Genomic DNA, 20,110 nt, shown 5'->3' on the forward strand with positions numbered 1-20,110 from the left:
CATGTTAAGTGAAAAAACCAAACACAAAAGGCCACATATTGGATACTTCCATCTATATGGCATATCCATAATAGGCAAATCCAGAGAGAGAGAAAATAAATGAGTAGTTGCCAGGGGCTAGGAAGAGGAAGGAATGAAAAGTAACTGCTAATGGGTATGTAGGTTTCTTTTAGAGGTAATGAAAATCTTATAAAATTAGATAGTGGTAATATTTACACAACTTTGTGAATATATTAAGAATCACCAAATCACATACTTTGGAAAGGTGAATTTCCCAGTATGTGAATTATATCTGAATAAAGATGTTGTAAAATGTAGAGAAAAATGAGAAAAAAAAAATAGATCTGACCACCTGAGGAGTAAAAGACCTGTAATATTAAAAACATGATAAACTATACAAATTAGAAAGAGTCACAACTCACACCATATGTCATGGAACTGAGGATGCCAATGACTGTACTATGAATTTATACACTGTTAAGAAAGCAAAAGCTCTGAAGATGGGGAATCTCATGAAGGAGACTCACTGAAGCTGGGGTCCCAAGGACTATCTCCTCCATAAATCTACCAGGGGCCACAAAGAAATGCATGTTTTTAACCACAGCAAAGGGTGAAGAGAGGCAGAAAATCTGAACCACAAGTTGGTGTTCAGACAGGATTTTCAGGCTGAATAAATACTATGTTATGCTCTATCTTAGGCAGAAAAGACAATCAGAGAATTTAATTTGTAGTGGTCTCAGTTTTAGACCAATTTTAAGATACCACTGAGATAGTCAAATGTGAAATAAAAGTTTTTCTTAGAATGAAATAAGGTTTAGAAAAAGGGACTGATATATTTAGTATGTAGAGTTCACACAAATCACTTGGATAAGTAGTAAACACTAATATAAATGAGCAAATATTTCGAAGCTCAATTCTCAAAGGAACTAAAATGGTTAATAAACATGAATAATGGTTGAACTTTACCAGTACTTAAGACAGGCAAAATAAAACAATCAGATAACATTTTTCCTTATCAAAGTAGCATAATTAAAAAAGAATAATTCTGGCTAAAGGCTAGAAGAATATAGGCACTTGTGGAAGTCTAGAATGGCTTAATCATTCTGTGCAATAATGTGCATTTTAAACACTCGGTACTTCTCTTGGAATCTATCCTAGAGAAATAATCATAAGCTTGGAAACAATATTTATCTAAAATGATGCTCATAAAAATACTAATTAGAAAAGGGAGAAATAATGTAAATGTCCAATAATGACAGAATCATTAAATAGATTATGGCATACCCATATAATTTTAATGTTGTTTCACAATTTTAAACAGCTTCTTTGTTTAATATACAATGATATGGGAAATTACTCATGTAAAAAACAGAGGACACAGACATAAAACTGTATACCACTGTGCTACTATTTTTATATAAATACACAAAGTACAGAAATAAAGATGGGTAGGAAGTATGTCAAAATATTAGTGTGGAGGATCTTAACAGACATTTTTTCAAAGATGACATACAGCTGCCAACCAGAACAGCTATTATCAGAAAGACAGCAAGTAACAAGTTTTGGTGAAGATACGGAAAGAAGGGAACCCTTGGGTACTGTTGGTGGGAAGGTAAAATGATCAGCCACTATGGAAAACAGTATGGGGATTCCTCAAAAAGTTAAAAATAGAACTATCATATGATCTAGCAGTCCCCACTTCTGGGTATGTATCTGATGAAATGAAATCACCATCTCAAAGAGAGATCTGCATTTCCACTGTATGTGAGGCATTATTCCCAATAGCCAAGACATGGAAACAACCCAAATGTCCACTGACAGATGAATGGATAAGAAAACTGACACATGTATGAATATTATTCAGCTGTTAAAAATTAGGAAATCGTGTCACTTGTGACAATATAGATGGACCATGACAGCGTTATGTTAAGTGAAATAAGCCAGAAAGAGAAAGACGAATACTGTATGAGCTCATTTGCATGTGCTAAAGAAGCTGAGTTCATAGACACAGAGAGTAGAAGAATTGTTACTGGGGGCTGACAGATGGGTGAAATGGGGATATATTGGTCAAAGAGCACCAACTTGCATTTTGTAAGATGAATAAGTCTTAGAAATATAATATACAGCAGGGTGACTACAGTTAAGAATTCTGTCTTTTCCACTGGAGAGTTGCTAAGAGGGTAGGTCTTAAATATTTTCATGATACACATACACAATCACAATTGGTGATTACATAGGATGGTGAAGGTACAAAGTAACCTGTGATAATCATTTGCAATATATATATGTATCACATCATCACATTTTATACCTTAAATTTACATAATGCTATGCATAAAGTTATGGAAAATGCTATATATAACATGTAAATGTTATATGTAACATCGTCACATCATTACACCTTAAACTTACATAATGTTATATGTAACATTATGTGAATGCTATATGTAACATTAGGGGGAAAAAGCCTTAAAAAAGAAAGTGCTTCACTTTCATTAACAAAAAACTCCAACAAATATTATTTTAAAAATCTGTCTTATCCATTCATCTGCTGATGGACATCTAGGTTGTTTCCATGTCCTAGCTATTATAAACAGTGCTGCAATGAACATTGGAGTACATGTGTCTCTTTCAATTCTGGTTTCCTCGGTGTGTATGCCCAGCAGTGGGATTGGCAAAACCAATACAGTATTGTAAAGTAAAATAAAGTAAAAATAATATTTAAAAAATCTGTCTTATATAAATAAAAACTACGCATTTTCCACTTTTTCAGCTTTTTGTGTATGGCTAAATTGTTATGGGGCTTCCCTTGTAGCTCAGCTGGTAAAGAATCCGCCTGCAATGAGGGAGACCTGGATTTAATCCTTGGGTTGGGAAGATCTCCTGGAGAAGGGAATGGCTACCCACTCTAGTATTCTGGTCTGGAGAATTCCATGCACTGTATAGTCCATGGAGTCACAAACAGTCAGACATGACTGAGTGACTTTCACTTTAAATTGCTATGAAACTGAACCTCGAAATACCTAAATGATAACATAAGGAACAATATTTTCTTCTTTTAATATAGTTAAAAACATTTCTACATAAATTATACACACCTGTTGTAGAAAATTTAATAAATATTCATGTAAAGAAATAGAAAATACCACACAACCTCAGGGGTCAGAATAACCATTGTTAACTATGGGTTTAGTCTGCTCTTCCTTTTTTAATTCCTTATGGTTTAAAGTTAGGGTACTGATTTGTGATCTTTCTGCTTTTTGAACATAGGCATTTATAGCTATATATTTCCCTCCCAGCACTGACTTTGCAGCATCCTGTAAGTTTTTGGAAAGTGAAAAAGCTGGCTTAAAACTCAACATTCAAAAAAACTAAGATTATGGCATCCAGTCCCATCATTTCATGGCAAATAGATGGGGAAATAATGGAAACAGCACAGAGTTGATTTTCTTGGGCTCCAAACTCACTGCAGATGGTGACTGCAGCCATGAAATTAAAAGACGCTCCTTGGAAGAAAAGCCATGACGCGTGTACACCCGTGGCGGATTCATGCTGATGTGTGGTAAAACCAATGCAATATTGTAAAGTTACTAATAATAATAATTTAAAAAAAGACAAAAAAGAAAAGCCATGACAAACCTAGACACCATATTAAAAAGCAGAGACATTACTTTGCCAACAAAGGTCTGTCTGGTCAAAGCTATTGTGAGAGCTGGACTATAAAGAAAGCTGAGGACTGAAGAATTGATGCTTTTGAACTGTGGTGTTGGAGAAGACTCTTGAGAGTTCCTTGGACTGCAAGGAGATCCAGCCAGTCCATCCTAAAGGAAATCAGTCCTGAATATTCATTGGAAGGACTGATGCTGATGATGAAACTCCAAAACCTTGGCCACCTGATGTGAAGAACTGAATCATTGGAAAAGACCCTGATGCTGGGAAAGATTGAGGGCAGGAGGAGAAGGGGATGACAGAGGATGAGATGGTTGGATGGCATCACCGACTCAATGGACATGAGTTTGAGTAAGCTCCAGGAGTTGGTGATGGACAGGGAAGGCTGGCGTGCTGCAGTCCATGGGGTTGCACAGAGTCAGACATGACTGAGCAACTGAACTGATAATTTTTTGGAATGCATATTTTCATTTCCATTTAACTTTTTTCTAATTTCTCTGTACTTTTTTCTTTGACCCATTGGTAGTTGTTTAATTTTCATACATTTCTGAATATGTGAGCATGTGTTTTCACATATTTGTGAATTTTCTAGTTTTTGCTCTTTATTTATTCTGTTGTGATCAGAAAAGACATTTGCATGACTTCAATCTTTTAAAATCTATTGAAATATATTTTGAGGACTCACATATGGTCTATTCTGGAGAATATTCCATGGACTAACTACATTTTTATATACCCCACTAGAATTTTGTTGTCCATTTAGGTATGCAGGCCAATAACTATATACATGTGAATGAAGCTATAAGGACTAAATGTGCTTTTAATATATCATTTTTGTTTCATATTATCCCATTATTTAATTATATCATAGTGTATTTAGCCAATATATTATATGGTTTAATATTTTTTTCCAGCACAAAATTGGACTCTAATGATTATGGCATCAATGTCCATGGGGTCTCTGAGGGTCAGACACGACTGAGTGACTTCACTTTCACTTTTCACTTTCATGCATTGGAGAAGGAAATGGCAACCCACTCCAGTGTTCTTGCCTGGAGAATCCCAGGGACAGGGGAGCCTGGTCGGCTGCCGTCTATGGGGTCGCACAGAGTCGGACACAACTGAAGTGACTTAGCAGCAGGAGCAGCAAGATACTTAACTATAATTACTGATTGCTGCTTTGGGGAGATAAATAGTTCAAACTCTTTCAATAAAAATCTTACAAAGTGAAGCCAGTCAGTAAGTGCTAAAGGTAAAAAAAAAAAGAAATTCATAAAAATCTTACCTTGAATTTTCTTGAAAACTCTGGAATTCATAAATTTTAGAAATCTATCTGCATAAAAGCTGGGTCTATGAACCGAAACAGTGTCCTGAAAAGATAAATCAAGTACAACAGGTTTACCTCTCACACAGTTTGTTTTGAGCCAGAAGAAAGCTCTATGCAACTGGCTGGCTGTTAGCCAATGTCCTTAACCAGAAGGTGTGGATGTTAGGAGCCAGACATGAGTGATGCCTGTGGGCTGTGTGCACAGGAGCTGGGCTGGGGCAAAAAGCACAAGGACCAATCTGGGTAAAGATTCCAGATACTCATGGTGAAACAGATTATGAAGAGCGGCAGGGCTGAGATAGCAAAGACTCTGCTTTATAAACCCAAACAGCTAATCCTTGATCCACTGTCCACCACGAGGGGCTTTTAAATTCTGTTTTTTAACATATAAGGCAACCAGTGCCTCAAGTGTCATCTGGAACAAAGACATAATCACTTTTAGTCAGAACAAAACCGGGACAAGCAAAATAACCCGAAAGTAAAGTTGAGAGAGAGAGAAAGAAAAAGTTTGCTGGTTTCACTTTCCAGTAATAAGGTATGTAAACACCATGAAGATTCCTAGGAGACAAGGCTGACTGACGATCCCTGTTATGTTCAATTAGCTACTAATTAGATACAGCTGAATTGAATTAAATCATCAGCTCAATTCTCTCATGCTTGGTAGGATTCTTTAGGACTGAGGGGGCATTTTATCACAAGTCCAGGAAAGAAGACAGATGAAGGAGCTAATTCCATATATTTATTCAGCAGTCATTTATTTGCTATCTAAGATAGACATTCCTAAATATAGTAAATTTGGTAATTTAGTGTTCCATTTTGATTTGAGGTTCATGGATTCCAAAAGGGAAACTTCTAAAAATTTATATCTAGATAATATCATCTGCAGTGGGTTTGGAAGAAAAAATACACATTGGACCAGAATCCAGAGACCCAGTTCTCGTGTTAGCTCTAATTTTCAAGAGCTCTGTGATCCTGGGTAAAGACAGTATCTCAGTGCCTCAGTCCTTTCATCTGTGAAATTGGGTGTTACATGAAGCATAAGAGAATTCTGTAATCAGTGTTTTATGAAGGACACAGCATGGAGGAATCCTCTGCCAAGTGATAATGTTCTCTAGACTATCAGTGATCCTGCAGATGTGATGGAAAACTTCCCACTGGTCTGACATGCACTTTCCCCAGTGTTCTGTCAGTTTGGGCTGGAAGTGGACATGGATTCACAAGTCAGTCATTTAGAAACACATAGGATGTAAGATTGGAGAAGGCAATGGCACCCCACTCCAGTACTCTTGCCTGGAGAATCCCATGGATGGAGGAGCCTGGTGGGCTGCAGTCCATGGGGTCACTAGGAGTTGGACCCAACTGAGCGACTTCACTTTCACTTTTCACTTTCACACATTGGAGAAGGAAATGGCAACCCACTCCAGTGTTCTTGCCTGGAGAATCCCGGGGACGGGGGAGCCTGGTGGGCTGCTGTCTATCGGGTCACATAGAATTGGACATGACTGAAGTGACTTAGCAGCAGCAGCAGCAGGATGTAAGATGATTGAGTCAGCCCTTGCCTTCTAAGAGAGGTTAAACTGTGGCTCTTTTTGGTATGAGGAAGCATTGTTTAAAGGAGAGGACAATTGTAAAAAGACAAAAAAATAAATTCTTAACTATTGCTTATAATTACATAAACATATAATCAGCACAGATTTTCTTTTTTTTTTTCCTAAAAAAGGACACTGAAGAACAGAAGACATATTTTATTTCAGCAAAGGTATGGGCTCCTTAGAAGTATCCGACAGATAGAGGATACTATTTGGAGCAGAAGTCTCATTTGGTAACAGGGAATTGAAACTGTCAATAAACAGGAGGAGAATGAAAGTGAGTATTTACTCTCTCTCCCTTCCATGTTCAAGGCATTATGTAGATGGTACTTTTCTCAGCTAGAAGGAAAAAAAATTAACCTTCCATCTTGGCCTTTTCTTAAAAAATAATCTTTGATTTAAATAAGAAGCCTAAGTTTGATTCTCAGAAACAAACTTGTGAACCTGTCGTTTAAAAGAGCATTTTGACAAAGGTCATTTCCATAGCCTGTGGACAAAATGCAGATCTGACATGCTGAGAGGTTATTACCAGTCTTCCACAGAACTGAGACAGCGAGTATTCTTTTCCAGGAATGGAGAAGAATAGCATCTATAATTTATCTTTTTTCAAAGGAAAGCATCTGCTAACATCTTAAAAAAAAATACGTGAGCAAATCTGACCAATACAATCTTTGGAAGTGTCACTCTGAGTTATTAACTGAGTGAGGCTGAGGCCATAAATGTTCTGTCAAGTGGCAGGAAGTTCAAATTTAACTCTAGATAGGAAGTTGTGTGTGTGTGTGTGTGTGTGTGTGTGTTTGTGTGTGTGTGTGTGGACAGACTGCTCTTTGATAATTGTTTTTTCAGTCATGCCATTTCTGGGTGCAAAACACATTCTCGTATCAGTTAACCTTTGTTATATTTAAATCCAACACAATTTAAAAGTGTTCCCTTCCCATGTCCTTATTATGTGTTATGCGTTGTGTTGAACACCAAAGGGCATTATTTAACTTAACCCTCCAGTCAGCCTATGAGGCAGGTAGTGTAGTAGTGTATGGACTAAGTTGTGTCAGACACTTTGTGACCCCATGGACTGGAGTCCGCCAGGCTCCTGTGTCTGTGGAATTTTCCAGGCAAGAATACTGTAGTGGGTTGCCATTTCCTCCTCCAGAGGATCTTCCCAACCCAGGGACTGAACCTGCATCTCCTGCTTGGAGGTGAATTTTTTACCACTATGCCACCAGGGAAATATTCTGAGGTACAGGTACTATTACTAGCTTCCTGCTATAAATGGGAAACTACACTAAGAGATGAGAAGCAAGCAATGTGTCTGGGTCACATGGTTAGTAACATGGTTTAAATGCAGGGTTCCAGCCTATAGCTGTCTACCATCAAATTCAGGTTCAAACCCCTCTGAAGCTTAGTTTTGGGAGAACTTCAACTGTCTTACTGGTCTTTCCAGTGCCTATGAAAAGCCTTTTGCTTTTTCTCATCATCTCCTAATTGGGTCCTTTAGATTGCACATCAAAATAAGACATCATTTTGTTTTCCTGGCCTCTATCTGTTCACCCACCTGGATGGCCTCTATTGGAAGAGCCATTCACAGTTATGTTGTCTTTATTCTTAGATTTGAACTGATCTGCTAAGCCTGAGACTCTGAGTTTATAAAGATCTTTGTTTCCTCTCCTTTTCAAGTGACACAGCTTCCTAGACATACACTGAGGTCTCTGAGAAATCAGAAAAATAATCCAGTTTAACAAGGAGCATGATAAATCACTCACCCCATCATAAACAAGAGCTTTCCAGGAATGTTCCAATTTCTTCATTAATCTAAATGTACACATACAGAAAAACAAAAGTAAGAATGTAAAATCAACCCCATTTGGTGAATTCTCAGAACCTTTCATTGAATTATTTTGAAATAATAAAAGACTATTTCCCCCAATTTTTTACCTATATGATTGCAGAATGTCAATAATGCCCATAAATAAAAGTAGCTTTTCTCCCTTATGGCTTTTAGCTGGAATGCCTCCCATTCTGTGAACAGAGCAAAAGAGAAATCATTTTATGTGAACAGGAAGTTAAAAATAATTTCTAATAAATAGACTGTAAATGAAAATGGTTAGTCTCTAAAAATCATGGACTCTCATCTTTATTTTTATTTTTATTTTTGGCTTCAGCTGAAGTCTTCCTGGGAATCAAGAAAGATGTACTTCCCGAGAAGGAGAATAATACCACAGTTGTCAGTTCTGAAGAGTTGGATGGGAAGAATTCAATTAAAAAATTATTCTGATTTTAAAACCATGAGCAAGTATTTCAAAATACTGCCCATCAAAAATGCAACACTTTTATATGTTTACTGTGAAATTTTAAAATAAAATATAGGTGAGCACAAAGGAAAAAATATATAAAGAATCCATTTCAAGGATGCAAAGATAACTACTATTAACATCTTTCCTCTGTATTTATTCATCTGCATAAGTTATTACTTATGTTTTATAACCTGAATTTTTCACTTGCTAAATGATGAACATTTCTTCATATTCAATGTTAATGTGCTTTTAATGGCTGTGTAGTACTTCAGTATGCTATTGTGTAGTACTGTGCAGTACTTCAGTATGCTGACATAGAATAATTTGTTTAATCAATTATTGGACATCTAGATCGATTTATAGGAAGGATTAAAAATTTTAGTTTGTATGAATTTCCTTCATAAAAGTAAAATATGTCTGTGGCTTAGTCACCGTTGGAGAAGCTTACAAGACAGGCACTTTATATAGTCAAGGAAAATGGTTTCTTTCTTTCAGTCTTTTTGCTCGGCTAGTACACACATGTGATACAGTCAACCAATTCAATAATTTTCTTTGGTTGTAACTGTTTCTGTTAGTCAATAAGCAGTTTGTACATGCAAACTAATGCTGCACATCTGGCTGAAGCAAGTGATCACATCTGTCAGGATGTAGGACGAGGACAACAGAATCCTCTTACATAGATAAAAAGTTCTGAATTGCAGACATCACTTCTAGCAAGTATTTGCTTAAATGCACGCTTATTCAAATTCAAAATATTTCCCCCTTGTTTGTGAAGGATGTTTTCAATATGTAGTAAATAGGAATAAAAACATTTTTAGCCATTGTTTAATTATGGAGCCATTTGAAAAAAGAAACCATGAGAGTGAAAGCATAGCGACTCAAAAAATTGCCATTCATTCAGTTATCCGTGGATGAGAGGAAATTAGGCTGGCTTGATCCATTTTACTACCAGGTAGGAATCTCTTCCTAAAGAGCCACCATGAAGGGAATATGACTGCATTTAATTACCCAATGATGTCGGCTGCCATGACCAAGAAGCGTGTGGGCAGATGGCTGCACTTACGTGTCTGGGTTCTCTGTGATGATTCCATCTCCCGATTTCCCTGGACCCTGGATGGATTCCATTGCTGTTGAGTAGAGAACCTTTTGCGTCCCAGGCCGCTTAGCATCAGGTACATTTTGGGAAATTTCCTCTTCTTTTTCTTTGAGGGTATGGTCCAAGATGTGGATTCCCAGCAAAAGGCTATAGTCCATGATCTTGAAGCTTTCCAGCACCTAAGTAAGAAAAAGAACCAGGAGGCCCATCACTCCAATGGCTTATAATTCTCATCTGCCCAGGATCAGAGAGATATGTAGACAAGCAGCTCCTGCTTCCCTCCCAGGGAGGTGGCTGACAGAGGAAAAATCAAAGTAAAAACATTGGAGGTTATTATTAGGTCAAGTGCAGTAACCATTGTCACCATGGTTTCAAGACGATAATTTTACACAAATCTAGAGTAAGTATATCTTTCTTTGGCACTCCATGAATGTTTTACTAAGCATTTATTGAATACTTTCCATGTGTCCAGGTGCTAAGTGGTTCATTTTGATTCAGTCCTCACAACTCTTTAAGCCAGGTGCTATTATTGTCTCTGTTTCACAGATGAAAAAAATTGAGACACACACAGGAAGTAATTTGCTCAGTATCAGACAGCTCATAAGTGGCACTGCTGGGATCTGAACCCAGGTGGTCAACTCCAGCACCTTAAGTACTAGAGGACAGAAACCAACAATCAATGGTCTCTAAAAACCTGTACTCTCCTGAGCATGAAGACTCAGCTGGAATGGGCTTTTACCTGAATTCTATTCTCAAAACTTTCATCTTCCTAAAATTCAGGGGCCCCTTTTCAAAGCTTGTCTTTCAAAGTTACCATCAGTTCCCTGCTGCTGCTGCTGCTGCTAAGTCACTTCAGTCGTGTTCGACTCTGTGCAACCCCATAGACGGCAGCCCACCAGGCTCCCCCGTCCCTGGGATTCTCCAGGCAAGAACACTGGAGTGGGGTGCCATTTCCTTCTCCAATGCATGAAAGTGAAAAGTGAAAGTGAAGTCGCTCAGTCGTGTCCGACTCCTAGCGACCCCATGGACTGCAGCCCACCAGGCTCCTCCACCCATGGGATTTTCCAGGCAAGAGCACTGGAGTGGGGTGCCATTGCCTTCTGCCAGTTCCCTGCAGGAAGTCTTTTTTTAAAAGTATGGTCTCAACAAAGAACAGGACTTACTGTTTAATTATCCACTCAGCAAACAGTGGGGAAGAGAAGGAATTAAAAGTAGCTAGAGGTAGCCAGAAAAAGGAGATGGGGGGGGGGAAAAGAAAAGAAAATGGAGATGTGGTCGAGACATGAGGCGGGCAGCAACATGGCTCTTGAGTATGGGTAAGTCTGATACTCAGGACCCTTCAACTGAGGAAGAGTGTTCAGGGGGAGTTCAGGAAAACGGGATATTCTCTATTATATAATAAAGTTTTTTCCTAATGGTTTGTCTATGATTCTCCTCTATAACAGATTTTTTTGACACCTGGCATTTCTCACACAAAGCTGCTCAGGAAATCAAAACAGCCCAGAAAGAACAGCCTGATGGTGGATAGCTACCCCTGAACCAACAATGTATCTCTGTACCCTAGGTAGGACATGTCGTTAGAGATAGGAGTCTATAGATAATTGTTTAACCAGGGATTGAACACATATGCATTACACTGAATTCTGTTCAAGTGTATATCTTGAACTTGTATACACTTGAACTTCAAGTGTATATCTTACACTTCTCCTTCTCCCTCAGTCAACTGCTTTTGATCAGACACTTATGACATACTAAAGAGTGGTCAAGGCTTCCCTGGTGGCTCAGTGGTAAAAAACCCATCTGCCAATACAGCGACACAGGTTTGAGCCCTGGCTTGGGAAGATCTCCTGGAGAAGGAAATGGTAACCCACTCCAGCATCTTGTGCCTGGGAAATCCCATGGACAGAGGAGCCTGGCGGGCTACAGTCCATGGGGTCACAGAGAGTCGGACCCGACTGAATAACTAAAACAACAACAAAGAGGGGCCAGGCCTGAGGATTCAAATACTTGTGGCTGCCACTTACTGGGTGTCACTTAATGGCAGGCTTTGTGAACTATTTTTTGCGGGCTTCCCTTGTGGCTCAGCTGGTAAAAAAAATCCACCTATGATGGGGGAGACCTGGGTTCAGTCCTTTGGTTGGGAAGATCCCCTGGAGAAGGGAAAGGCTACCCACTCCAATATTCTGGCCTGGAGAATTCCATAGACTGTATAGTCCATGGGGTCACAAAGAGTTGGACATGACTGAGTGGCTTTCACTTTTCATTTTTGTGAACAACGACATATATGGCCTTTAGAAAATATGGTTATTCCTAGTCTTATGTATCTTTGTTGGCAATTAGGAAACTTTAAGTGGGTTGGAAGTATTACTTAATTCTGAGTGCTCACCATTTACCTTTCAGAAGGCTGAGCACCGAAGAATTGATGCTTTTGAACTACGGTGTTGGAGAAGACTGATGAGAATCCCTTGGACTGCAAGGAGATCCAACCAGTCCATTCTGAAGGAGATCAGCCTTGGGATTTCTTTGGAAGGAATGATGCTAAAGCTGAAATTCCAGTACTTTGGCCACCTCATGCGAAGAGCTGACTCATTGGAAAAGACTCTGATGCTGGGAGGGATTGGGGGCAGGAGGAGAAGGGGACGACAGAGGATGAGATGGCTGGATGGCATCACTCACTCAATGGACGTAAGTCTGAGTGAACTCCGGGAGTTGGTGATGGACAGGGAGGCCTGACGTGCTGCGATTCATGGGGTCACAAACAGTTGGACACAACTGAACGACTGAACTGAACTGAAACTGAGTTGAAAAACATCAGAGCAGAAAAACATCTATTTCTGCTTTATTGGCTATGCCAAAGCCTTTGACTCTGTGGATCACAATAAAATGTGGAAAATTCTGAGAGAGATGGGAATACCAGACCACCTGACCTGCCTCTTGAGAAACCTATATGCAGGTCAGGAAGTAATAGTTAGAACTGGACATGGAACAACAGACTGGTTCCAAATAGGAAAAGGAGTACGTCAGGGCTATATATTGTCACCCTGCTTATTTAACTTATATGCAGAGTACATCATGAGATACGCTGGACTGGAAGAAACACAAGCTGGAATCAAGACTGCTGGGAGAAATATCAATAACCTCAGATATGCAGATGACACCACCCTTATGGCAGAAAGTGAAGAGGAGCTAAAAAGCCTCTTGATGAAAGTGAAAGAGGAGAGTGAAAAAGTTGGCTTAAAGCTCAATGTTCAGAAAACGAAGATCATGGCATCTGGTCCCATCACTTCATGGGAAATAGATGGAGAAACAGTGGAAACAGTGGCAGACTTTATTTATTTTGGCTCCAAAATCACTGCAGATGGTGACTGCAGCCATGAAATTAAAAGACGCTTACTCCTTGGAAGGAAAGTTACGACCAACCTAGATAGCATATTCAAAAACAGAGACATTACTTTGCCAACAAAGGTCTGTCTAGTCAAGGCTATGGTTTTTCCTGTGGTCATGTATGGATGTGAGAGTTGGACTGTAAAGAAAGCTGAACGCTGAAGAATTGATGCTTTTGAACTGTGGTGTTGGAGAAGTCTCTCGGACTGCAAGGAGATCCAACCAGTGCATTCTGAAGGAGATCAGCCTTGGGATTTCTTTGGAAGGAATGGTGCTAAAGCTGAAACTCCAGTACTTTGGCCATCTCATGCGAAGAGTTGACTCATTGGAAAAGACTCTGATGCTGGGAGGGATTAGGGGCAGGAGGAGAAGGGGATGACAGAGGATGAGATGGCTGGATGGCATCACTCACTCGATGGACGTGAGTGTGAGTGAACTCCGGGAGTTGGTGATGGATAGGGAGGCCTGGCGTGCTGCGATTCATGGGGTTGCAAAGAGTCAGACACGACTGACTGAACTGAACTGAACTGAACTGAAACTGAGTTGAATACTTTCAGAAGGAGGCAGGCAAGAGATAAGAGTAGAATCTTATTATTTAAGCAGTATAGGCCCTGGAACTTTCTAAGCCAGGATATCACAGACTGGCTTGACAGCAAAGTGGAACCAGTTTCTCCAACCTGAGGAAGAGGGACTCTAAGACTGGAGGAAGAAAGAAGGGCGACAGGAAAAGCTCCTCACCAATGACCCAGTGCTGCAGCCTTAGACCCACAGGCTGGTTCCCTATGGAGGTGCACCCATGACTTGCCCCTCTGGAACACAACACAGAGCTGGAGAAGACGGGCCTGCATCAGGGTTGCCAAGGACCCAGCCTCTTAAAAGAAAACACTAACAGACACTGAATGATTTCTTCAGATAGAAACAAGCATAGATGGATCTTAGCCTTTCCAATTCCCCACCATCCTGAAAGAAAGGCTTGGGAATAGTGCCCATCCAGAGACAATGCGACCCTGCACAATCATCACTGTCTGCAGATACCAGTTTTCCTGCTCTCGTGTATCAGTGCTGGCATGTCCCTTCTTAGAAAGAATGTTGGAGATGGATACGCAGGATACAGTACACAAACTCTGTGACCCTAGGTAGATTATGTCACCGCCCCAGGCTTCAGTTTCCTCCTCAGTAAAAATGGTGGCAATAACATTAGCTACTGCACAGGGTGCTTGTGAAAACTAAATATGGTTGCAGGTAAGGTGGTTAGAGAAATTCCTAACACAAAGAAAGTGCTCAGTTCATTGTTGGTTATCATCATGGTTACAACTCATTGCTCACATGTGAGGTGTCACCTGGAAGCAGACACCCTGGGGTTATACTTCTGAAAACAGACATTCATAAAAAGCCAACAAAAATATGACTGCACTTCCAGCCTGCTTGCTAGTATCCCTTTGGTGTGTCCCAATTCCTCTAGAAGTTTTCGGTTCACAGCACCCAGGAGCACTGCGTGGATGTTCAACAGGAAAAGGTCGGCTGACCCAGCAATTCTGCCAATGGGCTATAAAATAATGGCCTCGCAATCTGCCTGAGCGAACAGTCCTGTGTTCAGTGGGTGTAAATCGCAGCCTTGTGCTCTGGACAGCCCCAAGTGTCCACTGGTAAACTTTTCCCCCAAAGCAGTGACCTGGCTTCAAGAGCAAATTCTAGTCAGTCTCTGGGACAATGTTGTACACGTTTCTCACAGGCCTCCAGAGTAAAAACTGAAAGGCACTCCTGGACAACATCATATTTGTTTCATTTTTCTCTGCAAAGCACCCAAGTATTAATTCTGCTTATAAATAAGCTTTCTTTATACAACAATTTTTCTTAAAGTTTCTTACAATAATTAATGTACTATTCAAACAATGGTTTTATCTGTACTTGTCTCCTTTCTTGCTCAAGGACAGGCCACAGAGAACATGTGTATTTTATAAGTGATGTGAAGTCAGGCTGGACAAAGCAAGAAGCAATTTCAATGCTTTTTGTGGTCAAATATCAGGCTGGGTTTATTAAAAAAAAAAACATACAAGCCAAAACTTAGAGAGAATTAACTAAGAAAAAGCTACAAATAAATTTGAGACAGAGATTAGATTCCTCTGTACTTTTTAATTGGATTGCCAGCATCCCTGAAGAGTCTGGATTGTCCTCAAGAGGTCAGGTTTCTACTTTTCAAATGAAAGTCTTGAAAAAAAAAAAAAAAGGATAAATTATCTTCCTCTTGTGTGGAAATCTGAGCATGATAGTTGGATTTGGGCTTAGGGAAAGTCACCATCCATAACAAATGTTAAGAAAAAAAAAAGATAAATATATAGACACATATTTTAAATGAAATTCCCAAACTTGTGCAATGAAAAATTCTGGGAACGATTTTAGTCATGTGCACAGCAGATGTGCATCAATTAGGAACAAAATAGTTGCTATTCATATCTTCCCATTAATGAAAGGAATCAATAAATCTGCCAGAACCTTAACGTGTGAGCATTAAGAGGGAGCAACATCCTGCAACACGACAGACATCAGTCTAGTCGGTCACTCAGGGGCACGTTTTTTCCCCAGAATGTTGTCCTGACCTCACTGTTGCTGGTGGATCCTGTACCTGTGCATTTGCTTTGCAAAACGGCTGCAAGGAAAACACAGGTGCTTTCCCATCCAGCTTGGGCCAGACCTTACTCCCTCACCTGTGAAAAAGAGAAAGCAGGAAGGATTCACAGACATATGCAAAACTGAAAGTAAGCTGAAATACCACAGTGGTTTTTTTTATCCTTAGAGCCAGATTATTTTTTTCTCTTTTCTCAAGGACTATTTTAAGTCGGTAATAATACTGGAATGTGGTTTAGGAAAAAAAAAAAGGCAACATCAAAGCAGCTGCTATACTATCCTGAAGACGTGCTCAAAACCACTTCTTCTAAGATAAAGCATATCCTCTAGGCTCTCACGGCTGGCGCTGCATCAGGGGTGGCTCTCATTCACCTACAATCTCTGTAGACTTGGTGACCTAACATGGGAGATGCCACAGCTTAGAACGGCAGGCAACGCTATGCTCCTTTCACAGACAAAGGTCAGAAAGAGGGGTGTTCTTTTTCCTTTTCCATCCTCTGTGCCATAGCCCTTAGCCCACTGCACACTGCTTTCTGCTCCTCAGCTAGATGGAACCAGAATGACTGCATGGTGAAAAGACTCCATGCCTGAGAGCCAGGTGGCCTGGTTTGACTCATGGCTTCCCCCATTGCTTTGTCTTTGAGCAGAGTATGTAACCTCTCTGGGCCTAGTATGCTCGTTCATAAAATAGAAATAATAGGGACACCTACGTCACAGAGTTAGTGTGAAGATTAGTTCATCCACGTGAAGTCAGGACAGTCATGGCATACAGAAAGCATCCAGTACATGCTGGTTCTTCTTATTGCCCTTGCTCTCCACCACCTGCAGAATAAACCACCCCCACTGGAATCTCTACTCATCCTTAGCTTAAGATACACCTTCTCCTGGTTCTCTGCCTTCCTATTTGTTTTTCCCAGTATTTCCCTCTATGCACTAAGAATATTCACCAGAGTTCTCACTTCAACTCCTCTTTTTCTACTTTTCTATAGTGACATTCATTTAGTACCCTGGAAAAAAAAATAAGTTGAGTGTCTAGTCTGTGCCAGGCCCCACGGAAGTTGCCAGATCTTCAGGGGTAAGTAAAACAGACAACTACACCATCCTCAAAATTACACAAGCTTTGCATCACAGGTTGAAGTAAGGCTTGGAAGGAAAAATAAGGGTGCTGTGGAGATACCCCACAAAATGGTGACCTACTTTTAACTATGGGAAAGTAGCAATAGAGCAGGTAAGAAATGATAGTACTGGAATGACATAGCAGCAGGGGAGCTCAAGGGAGACATGGACGGACTTAAGAATACTTTAGGGGTTGATTCCAACTATCACTGGTCCCCAGACAATTCCTAAGATGCTATCTTTAATCTGAACTGAATGCCTAAGTTCTAGTCCTGTATATTTCCCATAGGCTTCTGCTGGACATTTCTGTACACTGTCCTGCTGCAACCCCAAACTTGTTTAATTTATTTTTTAATTGGAGGATAATTACTTTACAATATTGTGATGGTTTCTGCCACACATCAGCATGAGTCAGCCATAGATATACATGTGTCCCCTTCCTTCTTGAACCCTCCTCCCACCTCCCTCCCCATCTCACCCCTCCAGGTTGTCACAGAGCACCGGCTTCATGCAAGCTCCAACTCTTCTTTCTCACTTTTTCTCTGAAATCATCCTAATGTGGATTTTGGACTCCACGACTCCTTTTCCTTTCATTAAGTTTCCCAATCCTTCAGCTTCTATAATCAAAATCATCCTCCTTGCTAATACTTTGATTTCAACTTCCCTTTCTTTTTCTGATTCATTCTTGATCCCTTCATTTGACCAGGTCACCTCACATCCCTCCTCAAAGCCTGCGGTCTCTCTCCATTGCTCAGGTGACACTGAGGTCCTTTCTACTGTGGCCCCAGCCAACATCTGCTATTTAACACCTGTCTAGAGACACCTCCCAGGCTAGTCAAACTGAAATCCCATAATTACCCCTAAATACGCTCAGGCTGTTTCTTCTTAAAGGTCCTCAGTTCAAACCTTACTGGTTTTTCAAAGCCTATCTCAATTCTTGCCTCCGTAAAGACTGGACTCACGATCTACACAAAATATCAGGAACACATCTGCCCTCTGAAAATTCAAGCACATTATTAGTACCCCTCTATGGAATAAAATAGACTATCTGTTTATCTATGCTTTTCCTATCATATATATAAGGCTGCTCCACTCACCAAAGACTTGTTTTACTTTGTGCTCCCTGCTTGCACTCTGATCACAGCAGAAATATGCATTTTATACTGCTTTCCATATGAAAAAGGGAAAAACAAAATAATCAGCAGCAAAGAATGTATAGCAATACATCTTACATTAATATCTCCAATATAAGAACTTGGATATTGCGCTTCACAATTACAATGCTTGTGAAAAATCTTCAGCACTGAGAACATTTACTGTGATTCTGTGCTCTATGTTGTCAGGAAAAAAAAAAAGATAATAGCCTACAGTATTTTCAAACCTTCCCACACCAGAAGTACTTATATCTACTTTGTCAAGGACAAAAATCAAGCTGTTATTTAGAGACTCTTAATTTACTGTTTTGTAGGCACACAACTAAATGGCAGATAAAAGGCAAGCTTGTTTTCTATAAACTAGGCTGAGCTTGGAATCTGGTAAGAGTATCACATTTCTTTTACGGAAGCATTTGCAAAAAGGGCATGTCACAGGCTGGGTCAACTTCAAAGACCGATTAAACATCCAAGAGTGCTTGGTGCTGAGTTTAGGTTGGAGGCTCTGGTCTGAAACACATTTCAGGGCTTCCTTAGCTTTCCTGTCCTCTATTTCTCTACTCTTCCAATTGGTAAGATATGTGAAGTTAAGTTGGTACAAGACTTAGAAAGGATGATAATCAGGTAAGTCCAAAAGATTGCTGAAAAAAGGCTCCATTTTAAAAATGGGACCTGGGCTTCCCTGCAGTTCAGTGGTTAGGAATCTGCCTTGCAATGGAGGGATACCGGTTTGACCCCTCATCCAGGACGATCCCACATGCCACAGAGCAACTAAGTCAGCAAGCCACAACTACTGAGACTGCACTGCAACAACTGAAGCCCATGAGCTTAGAGCCTGTGCTCCACAACAAGAGAAACCACTGCAAAGAGAAGCCTGCACATGGCAACAACAGGTATGCTCCTCTCACCACTAGAGAAAGTCGGTGTGCAGCAGCGAAGACCCACCACAGCCAAAAAATAAATAAATCTTTAAAAAAATGGTTCCCAGCACCAGGAGATATTCACAGGGGCAATATAATAGAATTCATCTGTAAACCATGCCTTATGCAAAGTGGAGGATGATGATTCTAGGAGGAAAAAGATGCTCTTTAATCAGATTTTATGCAAGTAGAGTTTCTAATAATTTTCCATGTCAGGAGGGCGCTTATGGAAATTAATCAAGCCATTAAATATTTTATTGAGCACCTATTATGTGCTTGATGACAACTGTAGCCATGAAATGAAAAGACGCTTGCTCCTTGAAAGAAAAGCTATGACAAACCTAGACACCATATTAAAAAGCAGAGACATTACTTTGCTAACAAAGGTGCATATAGTCAAGGCTATGGTTTTTCCAGTAGTCATGTATGGATGTGAGAGATGGACTATAAAGAAGGCTGAGCACTGAAGAATTGATGCTTTTGAACTGTGGTGTTGGAGAAGACTCTTGAGAGTCCCTTGGACTGCAAGGAGATCCAACCAGTCAATCCTAAAGAAATTAACCCTGAATATTCATTGGAAGGACTTATGCTGAAGCTAAAGTTCCAACACTTTGGCCACTTGATGCAAAGAGTCAACTCCCTAGAAAAGACCCTGATGCTTGGAAAGATTGAAGGCAGGAGGAGAAGGGGACAACAGAGGGTGAGATGGGTGGATGGCATCACCGACTCAATGGACATGAGTTTGAGCAAACTCAGGGAGATGGTGAAGGACAGGGATGCCTGGTGTGCTGCAGTCTGTGGGGTCACAAAGAATCGGCCATTACTTAGCAACTGAACAACTATGTGCTTGGCACTCTCGTTTAGAAATCCTTTAAGCAGTCTAGCTAATGTGTGATAAAATAAGAACACCACCATTTTACAACCCCTAGTGAGTTTGAGTGG

At 40.1% G+C, this 20,110-nt stretch overlaps 1 protein-coding gene across 5 annotated transcripts in view; it reads right to left on the minus strand.

Annotated features, from left to right (window-relative positions):
• PIP5K1B (phosphatidylinositol-4-phosphate 5-kinase type 1 beta) overlaps positions 1-20,110 on the minus strand; it is a 354,808-nt gene that overhangs the window by 106,267 nt on the left and 228,431 nt on the right. For all 5 annotated transcript variants that reach the window (XM_069576379.1, XM_069576380.1, XM_069576377.1 and 2 more), the window contains 4 exons: positions 9,940-10,151; positions 8,518-8,601; positions 8,346-8,394; positions 4,955-5,039 (listed from right to left, as the gene is read on the minus strand). In XM_069576379.1, the coding sequence (XP_069432480.1) occupies positions 4,955-5,039; positions 8,346-8,394; positions 8,518-8,601; positions 9,940-10,151 (430 nt within the window). The remainder of the gene's footprint in view (positions 1-4,954; positions 5,040-8,345; positions 8,395-8,517; positions 8,602-9,939; positions 10,152-20,110) is intronic.

The sequence above is a fragment of the Ovis canadensis genome, chromosome 2 (assembly GCF_042477335.2).
Source record: "Ovis canadensis isolate MfBH-ARS-UI-01 breed Bighorn chromosome 2, ARS-UI_OviCan_v2, whole genome shotgun sequence".
NCBI lineage: Eukaryota > Metazoa > Chordata > Mammalia > Artiodactyla > Bovidae > Ovis > Ovis canadensis.